Consider the following 9,970-nt stretch of genomic DNA (forward strand, 5'->3'; position numbering starts at 1 on the left):
TCATCTAAATCAAACTTGTAAAAGAAAGACGGATCCTCAGTTTGTTTCTTTCTGAAATAATCTAGTACTTGTGTCATATCTGATCCTTTAACTTCTCTATTCAGCCTTGTCCTGTAGTTGCTGATATCTTTCTTTTTCATCGATAGAGCTATAAGCCCCCCTCTCAGATACGATAGAATAGAAACCATCTTCCTAGTTGGGATATTGTTATCGTTCAGAGTCTTGATAAGTCCTTTTTCCATTTCTAGTCATATACTTGTGACCAGAAAATAGTTGATCCCTGTCTCCAGGGCATAGCTCATGATTATGCTCTAAATCAAGAGTTTTAACCTTCCATATACCTCCTTCTTTCACCATCATAACACAAGGACAATCTGAGTTCTGCTGAACATTTGTTTTCCTTCTCCTTACCGATTTCTTTCCAACATCCTTGTCTACTTCAGTATCTTCTTGCTCTAAACACTTTGATTTCTTTTCTTTTCCTTGATGAGTGCATCTCATTGTCACTTTGACTACCTCATTATTTCTCTTCTCACTTTGAGTTCTTGTCGTATGTGTTATGGCAACTTGAAATCCGGCTAGGAACGCATAGAAGTTGAAGAAATGGTGAGCATCATCCCTAGTCTTAAATTCCATCGATAGCTGCGGGGTGTACTTGCTATTGATTGGTGCATTGTTGCCTTCAGATGCTTGTAACCTGCTCATTTTTTATGAATTCTTCAATCTCTTCCTCCGTTGGTTCTTGGCTACCATTTACATGCTCATTATCATCTGTTATAGCTGATGTAATATATGAACTTGTTGGTTCTGTTGTTATGATCCTCAAGTCATTTTCTCCCATTGTTGGTTGGTCATCTTGATTTTCATGCTGCACCTATAAATATATTAGCAGCAGTCTTAGTTTCTGAGTAATGCCATTTATAATACAAATATTTTTTTTCCGTGTGGACTGAAATAGTTGAAGATATCATTTTTTATGTACCTCATCAATGTCCATGTTATTGAATACATCAGTTTGCCAATGGTATTGTTGAATTTTAGATCTATCATCATCAGCTATGCTTGTCGTTGCTCCATCATTATCAGTGACGATTGCCATTTCTTCATCCTATTTTTGCAAAGATAAGTTTTACTTTGATGCCAGTACATATTTGTATTACTTATAAATGTAATCAAATTGGCTCAGCTGTCTATATCTACCTCATATGACAGCCTTGACTCTGATATTGACCAGTCAGTTTGTGGTCCAAAGATTTCATCCAGATCTTCAAGTCTCATATTATGTTTTATTTGTTTGATAATGAGAATGGTTACCATTTATAATATAACACAACTAGTTTGCATATGTCTGAAATTAAAGTACTGTTATGCTAAAATTACATTGCACATATGTGTGTAATTTGCATATGTCTGAATTGTAATTTTTGTATACTGCTATTATAAATTTTACCTTGTGTATTCCAGTCAGTCTAATTATCTTCCTGAGAGTTCCTGATCTGTTCCATCATAAGTTCAGTGTAGCCTCCCTGCATTGAAATATATTTTAGTCAAAAAACAACCTTCTTATGTTGGCATTTTTTATTCTAAGCAATGATTTTGCTCACCTTTTTGTATCTGTAGGTATTTGAAAGGTCACTGGAACAATTTGTGCCTGCAAATATTTGGTAAGGAGCTGACTGCACTTCCTTAATTACTTCTTGTGAGTTCACTGATGTTGGATAATTATCACATCTACTTGTTGTGACATACATATTATTCTGCTTCATAAAAAAAGCAAGCAGCTGAGTACTTATATAGCTTTTTATCAGATTCTTCTTCTTTTCATTGCATCATTGAATTATGTTTCTTACCTCAAGTAGTTGATCAAACTTGACTGGTGCTTGTATTAGTTGCATGAGGGAAGCAATTGAAACCTGCAAGAAAATGAAGAAGCCATTAGTTCTCATTTATTTATTGTTTGTGTCAACTGTTTTGAATTAGGAGTAATTTTACATCATTGTTGCTTTCTTCTTGGCGAATCATTTTCTCATAATTCTGAATCTGATATTGTGCCTCTGACATTTCCTGCTGCCTTGTTCTTCTTTCTAGATTCATGTTCTGTTATAGCATCTAGATTTTATGTTTTGATAGTTAGAAGGTTTCTTATCATTACATATTCCATGCATCTAACACACACAAGGAGATTGGATTCAAATGATCGGTGTACTAACCTTGGCTGTTGAGGTTTGTGGTTCCTCTTCGATCTAATCTCTACCCCTTTGCCCTGCTTTGCGTGTACAAAGTTGCATGAGCCGGATCTTTAAATTATATACATGTATAGTATAATTGCATTAGCAGCAAGTACAAGTTGCACTATGTCAAATGTGCAATTTCCATATTTTTGTTCTGTAATTTATTTACAATAGGAATATAGTAAATGCATAACAGATATATTTGTAAGTTTAGTTGAGGATTGCTGAGTGGTGTGGCTATGCTTGTCTTGTGCAGGAACACACTGAGTTGTAGCTTCTTGTGCACACTGAGCATGTGCACAAGAAGCTACCATGTGCATCTTTGTCTTGCTTTGTCGACGGCTACCACAGTGCATGCATTCTCTTGACCTAGCTAGCTACCTAGGCTCTGAATAAGTATATCCTTGGTGCGATAGCTAGCAAGGACACAGAAGCCAGCGACTGACTTCTTTTTGTTCTTACTAAACTGCTACTGGTGTGTTAGTTTGTTTCTTTTTCTTTTCCTATGGGTGGTTGTGCCCTTGTTTAGTGATTAGCTAGTTAGTTGTTCTCTACTCTTGATTTCAACGCTCTCTCACTTCGATCGGTGATGTGGTGGAGAATAACATGCATTTATCAACTCTCAAGTGCTTCTCCGTTTTTCTTTGTTCTTGGACATCTCGCCTCTCTAAAGAATATTTATATATATGTCTACCCTAGTGTTGTTTCTTGTTAGCACGGGTGTCACACATGTCCCAGTCTTTTTTTTGCGAAAGATGTCCCAATCTTATTTAGTTGCATAGTACATCTTAGGCGTACGTACATCCATTGTCAGTGTCAATTATGTCTGCTGTCTCTTCTCCTCTGATCTCTGCAATCATCTTTACTGATGATGGCATCGTCTTTCTTTCTTCTTTTCCATTGGTTATCAGGAGTGGTGAGAAGCTAGCTAGCTACGAGACATGAGGGACATGGGAGAGAAGAGGAGACATGGGCACTGGCCATTGCCATGGCCATGGCCATGGCCATCTTGTTGGGTTTGTAGTCGGAGGGGTTGGACATGCAGAGCATGAGGAGAAGCGCATGGAACCGAAGAAGCTGGACATGAGCAGCATGTCCATGGACACCCTGCCACATCTCACCACGCCCCTTGGCAACATCACTACCTTGGATCTCTCCAACAACAACCTACAGATATATATTTTTAGCCCGTGGTAGGTTTCCACTTTTGATCAGCAATTCTTGCTTCTTGTGTTGCTATCTTTTGCATGTGTTCCTTGCCGTTCTACTTTTGTTGTTTTCCTCATCTAGTTAGAGTGATCATCCTTGTCTCCCATTTGTTCTCTCTATTAGAATGGATAACACGTAGAACACTTATCTTATATGGTGTTGCATATTATTATATCACGGCATGATAAGTTAACTGCAAACCTAGCTAGTGTGAGATAAGCATGAATTGTTATTAATATATGAAGGATAGCTCATCAGCTATCTAGTCATCTCCTCACAATATCTTGTTATTGCTTTGCCGCTTGGCTTGGCCTCTTGTATGTCATACATGGGGATGGAGACACACAAAAAACAGATATGCATGCCTTGTGAGTTGTGACTCAATCTCTAGGTGCTAAAGAATATTCTGAAATTACACGCAGAAAGAAACCGATAATGCACAAGACAAGACAAGCACAAGCAGCAGGCCATCTTTGCCATCCTGAATGTCTTTTCCATGGATACATTCTCCTAGTTTTTGATCTGAGTTACTATTGTTTTTTTTTTGTTGCTTTTTTAGAAAGTAGTTTCAAAAGATTGGAATACTAACCTTTATTGATGAGGTATGGATTAGTCTTCTAGTTCTTCTTCTTGAAATTTCCTATTCTTCTTTGCAATCTGATGTCTCCCCCTTTCCCCTGCCCTGCGTAAGCAGAGCAGAAGCTTCCCCCACGCAGATCTGTTTCTGGTTGGCTTCTCTCCCAAGTCTTTATATTCCTATGTATTCATAGTTTTGGGCTTTTGTTATGGGCTGCTACTGTTAAATGGGCTAATTTGTAAATTTAGTTATATTCCTATGTATTCATGGTTTTGGGCTTCTCTTATGGGCTGCTGCTGTTAAATAGGCCATTTTATCATTTTAGTTAATGGGCCAACTTTGGTTGCACAAAAATCATAACATATTTTCTCTAAGTGGGCCTTCTTAAAAACGTGTGCTACCTTGTGCTAAAACACATGGTTTCTTCTCTCTTGGAAATCATGTGTTGTGCAAACAACCAACAATAATGTGCTAGCTTTTGCTATAACACATGGTTTTTCCTCTGTTACAAATTGTGTGTTTTGTAGCTAGCAAACAACCATATGCTATCTTTTGCTGAAACACATAGTTGTTGGGTAGACAGACTCACTTTCTGTAATTCTGTTCCTACAAACATTGAAAAAAAATTGAAAACGTGCTTCAAGGTCTTCTCTCTTATCAACGCTGGACGCGCAACGGCTGAACCCAAATCCTCAATCATCATCATGGATACAATATTCATCCACCTTCTCCTCTCGTTTATGCTACTTTGTCCCATAGCCATCGCCGCCGACGTGTCGGACACGCTCGGCAAGGGCCGGAACATCACCGACGGCGAGACGCTCGTCTCAGCCGACGGGACATTCACCTTGGGATTCTTCTCTCCCGGGGCGTCAACCAAGAGATACCTCGGCATCTGGTTCTCGGCGTCCAGTGTCGCCGTCTGCTGGGTGGCAAACGGTGACCGCCCTGTGAACGGCAACTCCGGCGTGCTGGTCGTCAGAGACACGGGAAGCCTTGTGCTGCTAGACGGCTCTGGCCAGGTCACATGGTCATCGAACTCCACCAGCTCCTCGTCATCGGCGGAGGCGCAGCTCCTCAACTCCGGCAACCTCGTCGTCCGCGACGGAGGCAGCAGCAGCAGCGCCATCCTGTGGCAGTCGTTCGATCACCCGTCGAACACCTTGCTGTCCGGCATGAAGCTGGGCAAGAACAAGTGGACCGGCACCGAGTGGTACCTCACGTCGTGGCGCACAGCCGACGACCCGTCACCGGGGGCCTACCGCCGCGCGCTGGACACCAGCGGGCTGCCCGAGCTTGTCGTGTGGCAGGGCAACGTCAGGACCTACCGCACTGGCCCGTGGAACGGCCGGTGGTTCAGCGGCGTCCCGGAGGCGTCGGCGTACAAGAATTTGATCTGGTCCCAGGTGACGACAAGCCCGGCGGAGATATCCTACGGCTACATCTCCAACCCCGGCGCCGCATTGACTCGTGTCGTGCTGACCGACACCGGCATGGCCAAGCGCCTGGTGTGGGACTCGGGCGCCCGGACGTGGCAGACCTTCTTCCAGGGACCGAGGGACCTCTGCGACGCCTACGGCAAGTGCGGGGCGTTCGGGCTGTGCGACGCCGGCGCGGCGTCGACGTCGTTCTGCAGCTGCCTCACGGGGTTCAGCCCCGCGTCGCCGCCGGCTTGGTCCTTGAGGGATACCTCAGGCGGATGCAAGCGGAATGTGAAGCTGGACTGTGCCAATAATGGCAGTGGCACCACGACGACGACGACGGACGGTTTTCTGTTGGTCCACGGAGTGAAGCTTCCCGACACACGCAACGCGACGGTGGACATGAGCATCACGGTGGAGGACTGCATGGCGAGGTGCCTCGCCAACTGCTCGTGCTTGGCCTACGCCGCCGCAGATATCCGCGGTGGCGACGTCCGCAGCGGCTGCGTGATGTGGACGGATGACATCATCGACCTTCGGTATGTGGACAAAGGGCAAGATCTGTACCTGAGGCTGGCCCAGTCTGAGCTGCCGGTGGCGCCCTCGCCGCGGCGGCGGCCATTCCCTACTGCACCAGTTGTCGGTGCATCCGCAGCCGCCGTCGTTCTTATTGTTTTGTTGGTCGTACTTGTGAGGAGGCTCCGGCAACCTATAATCCCAGGTAAAATTACTGACCCAATTGTTTGTTTTAACTTTGAACATTTCAGATTACCATAAGAGGGCAACACACCATGCTAACATATGTGTTGACCTGTTGAGTTTTCCAGCTGTTCAGAGTGCCTCTTCGGGTGTACCTTCTACTGAACTACGCAGACCTCCGTTGGTCCCTTCTGTTGGACAACGTAGTCCTGTTCTCAACGTGCCTTCTGTTGAACTGTCTACTTTGATGAGGACTACAAATGATTTCTCTGTAGACAATGTCATTGGCCGTGGAGGATTCAGCACCGTATTTGAGGTCCGTGTTCATGTTACCAAACGCTATAATGACAGAGAATACTTCCGATAGCTAGTATACTAGTATTGTTCATATGACAAGATAAATAATCAAAGCATGAGCATAGCTACAGCTTTCATCTTGAAGGACGGAACTCTAAAATATTTTCATCTTGACTGTATATAGGAGTATTTCACACCTGCTTTGCAGTTTGCACTGGAAGTAGTGTATTTTACTGTTCTGACATTCATAGTTGACATGATTGTGCAATTACCAGGGGAATTTAACTGATGGTAGAAAGGTTGCTGTAAAGAGGATCACACAATCTTATCTTACCGATGAAGGTGATGAAATTTTCATGAGAGAAGTGCAACTGATGTCAGAGCTCAAGCATGACAATCTTGCTCAGCTCCTTGCTTATTGCAAGGATGGAAATGAGCGGATACTAGTCTACGAGTACATGGAGAACAGGAGCTTGAACCTTTACATATTCGGTACTTGCATGCTTTAAATTTATAATGCACAGATTATTGATATCCGTATAGATGTATGATCACAATGTTCAGCTACTTCCAAGCGCTCATCTGCTCTGTGTGTGACTGACAGCGAGAGATCCCAGCCACCGTGCCCGTGCTTTGTTGAATTGGGAGCGGAGGCTGGAGATAATTGTAGGGGTTGCCAAAGGCGTTGCTTATCTGCATGGACAGGAAGTGATACACAGGGATCTGAAACCATCAAATATCCTCTTGGATGAAAATTGGAGAGCTAAGATTGCAGATTTTGGCACTGCAAAAGTTTACGTCGATGGCCAGACGAATCCGACACAAGTACAGACAGAGTATGACTGAAACCTGACCCCCTCGGCTACTGTTTCAATTCAAGTGCAGTAGAATCACTAGGTTACATGCATATATAACATTAGTGAACTTAACTATGATGTAGTTGCTTCTGTTTTCTGTTCACATCCACTGCATGCTTCTGTTTTCTGTTCTCAATGCCAATTGCCAAATCCTCAACTTACTGAACTGTTTATATTGGCAAAAGGGGATATAGGGCTCCAGAGTACACAGCGCAAGGGCCGCAGCTGACGCTGAAGTGCGACGTGTATAGCTTCGGAGTCGTCCTGATCGAGATCATCAGTGGCAAAAGGAACAGTAGCACCCCAAAGCTCCTTTGTCATGTGAGCAAACAGCTAAAAACACCGCGAGTTTCTGCAAGAAGATGATCCCTTTTGTCCATGAATTGAACTGCATTATTCTCTCTGCATTTCTTGCAGGCCCAGGAATCTTGGAACCAGCATAAGATCAAGGAGGACCTTCTGGATTCAGCCGTGGGCCAACCGGAGCCGGAGATCCTCCTTCAGCTGGAGAGATGCGTGCAGGTCGGCCTTCTCTGCGTGCAGCGGTCACCCGCCGACAGGCCATCCATGGCTGAAGTAGTCGCGATGCTGACGACGAACGGCGGCAGCAGCTCGTCGCAGGCCCGTCGTCCGGACAGCAGTGCCGCCGCGTCTCCTCTCGCGACGCAGGACGCTCACGTAGACGACGTAGCAAGTCCAGGTGTGGAAATCTGACACAGGAAGGGCGCCAAACAGCAACCCCTGCACGCGGTTGCCAATTTCTGATCTCAGACTTGAATTGGATCACCGTATTGGTTAGTGATTACTGCTACACAATTTGTAGCATTGCAGTTGCAGGAATAGCAGCAAAGGCATATAAATAGTTAGTTGCGAATGTGCTTGTGGTCCGGTGGTAGGACTGTCCAGTGGGGCGCTACCCAGTCAGGATCTAGTGTTGTACCTGAAAAAAAAGAGGTGTGTGGTGTGAGTGTGAAGTGTGTAAGTTTATGTACGTTCAAGTTATATCCGATCAAAAAAAAAATATATAAATAGTTGCTACTTTGTTAGTTACTTTTTTTCCTCTTCTTTTTTAATACAGAGGAAAGCCTTGTTTTTATAGCAAGAAAATTTTTTTGGGCTATTGCGTTCTTGCCCCTATTTTGAACCTCAATTGTGATTTTACCCCTATTTTCTTCCACTTTGTGTTTTTATCCCTGCTTTTCCAAAGCGAAGATTCAGTTTACCCCTACTCCGTGAACAGCAGGTAACAGGTGTTAAAAAAGTTGAAAGATAACAAGTTTGCCCTTCCGAATATTACGTTTTTGCCCCTATTTCAAACCCCAATTGTGATTTTACCCCCACTTTCTTTCACTTTGTGTTTTTACCTCAACTTTTTCAAAACGAAGGCTCCGTTTACCCCAATTCTTAACTCAGTTTTCTACATCCGGATCAAAACAATTAAAAATTAACAAAACCCTATGAAAAGACAAACTTACCCCTTATCTCTCGATCGTCTCTTTCAGGGTCGTCCCTCTCAACGCTAGCAAGCAGCGGGCGGCTGGGTGCGGCGGCGGTGGCGGCGGAAGGACAGCGTCGGGCCGTCAGGCGGGAGCGGCGAGCGGGCGCGTGTGGCCAGGCGGAGGAAGCGGCGCGGGCGCGCGCGGCTTAGCCTGACGTGGGCGCGCAGCCAGGCACGCGGCTCTGCTTGGCGCGGGCGCGTGCGGCTTGGCCGGCGTCGCGAGCGCGCATCTCGTGAAAGCAGCCGACCATGGAGCCGAAGACCCGCCTCTCTCTCTCTCTCTCTACTCTAGCGGATGGCTGGGTGTAGCGGCGGCGGAAGGCCAACAGTGGGCCCGTCGGGCGGTGTGCGGCGAGTGGGCGTGTGCGGCCAGGCAATGGAGCCGGAGACTGACAGGTCCAGAGCTATGATTTGGTGTTGCCTAGGAACAAAATTATAGCTCTGGACCTGTCATCCGCACATGCCCACTCGCCGCACACTGCCCAACGGGCCCGTTGTTGGCCTTCCGCCGTCGCCGCACCCAGCCATCCGCTAGAGTTGAGAGAGAGAGAGGCGGGTCTTCGGCTCCATGGTCGGCTGCTTTCACGCGACGCGCACTTGCGACGTCGGCCAAGCCGAGCGCGCCCGCGCCAAGCAGAGTCGCGTGCCTGGCTGCGCGCCCACATCAAGCTAAGCCGCGCACGCCCGCGCCGCTTCCTCCGCCTGGCCGCACGCGCCCGCTCGCCGCGCCCGTCCCGACGCTGCCCTTCCGCCGCCAACGCCGCCGCACCCAGCCGCCCGCTGTCTGCTAGCGTTGAGAGGGACGACCCTGAGAGAGACGACCGAGAGATAAAGGGTAAGTTTGTCTTTTCACATGGCTTTTGTTAATTTTTAATTGCTTTGATCCGGATGTAGATAACTGAGTTAAGAATTGGGGGTAAACGGAGCCTTCGTTTTGAAAAAGTATGGGTAAAAACACAAAGTGGAAGAAAGTGGGGGTAAAATCACAATTGGGGTTTAAAATAGGGGCAAAAACGCAATATTCGGAAGGGCAAACTTGTCATCTTTCAACTTTTTTAACACCGTTATCTGCTGTTCACGGAGTAGGGGTAAACTGAACCTTCGTTTTGAAAAACCAGAGATAAAAACACAAAGTGAAAGAAAATAGAGATAAAATTATAATTGGGGTTAAAATAGGGGCA

General features: G+C 45.7%; 1 protein-coding gene across 1 annotated transcript; it reads left to right on the forward strand.

Moving 5' to 3' along the window:
* Positions 1 to 4,718: 4,718 nt before the first annotated feature.
* On the forward strand, positions 4,719 to 8,284 carry LOC136498059 (G-type lectin S-receptor-like serine/threonine-protein kinase At4g27290). The gene is made up of 6 exons (XM_066493988.1): positions 4,719 to 6,159; positions 6,266 to 6,453; positions 6,710 to 6,926; positions 7,039 to 7,270; positions 7,477 to 7,612; positions 7,709 to 8,284. Exons 1-6 carry the CDS (start codon positions 4,722 to 4,724, stop codon positions 8,003 to 8,005), a joined length of 2,508 nt encoding a protein of 835 aa, XP_066350085.1. The 5' UTR covers positions 4,719 to 4,721; the 3' UTR covers positions 8,006 to 8,284.
* Positions 8,285 to 9,970: the final 1,686 nt, after the last annotated feature.

Source organism: Miscanthus floridulus, chromosome 12 (assembly GCF_019320115.1).
Source record: "Miscanthus floridulus cultivar M001 chromosome 12, ASM1932011v1, whole genome shotgun sequence".
Taxonomy (NCBI): Eukaryota; Viridiplantae; Streptophyta; class Magnoliopsida; order Poales; family Poaceae; genus Miscanthus; species Miscanthus floridulus.

What these genes read in the sequence shown, in the direction of transcription:
- LOC136498059 (XM_066493988.1), top strand. Translation starts at nt 4,722, where the DNA reads ATGGATACAATATTCATCCACCTTCTCCTCTCGTTTATGCTACTTTGT. An exon ending in CTTGAACCTTTACATATTCG is followed by an intron (nt 6,927 to 7,038) that starts GTACTTGCATGC and finishes TGTGACTGACAG; the next exon opens with CGAGAGATCCCAGCCACCGT. An exon ending in CCCCAAAGCTCCTTTGTCAT is followed by an intron (nt 7,613 to 7,708) that starts GTGAGCAAACAG and finishes CATTTCTTGCAG; the next exon opens with GCCCAGGAATCTTGGAACCA.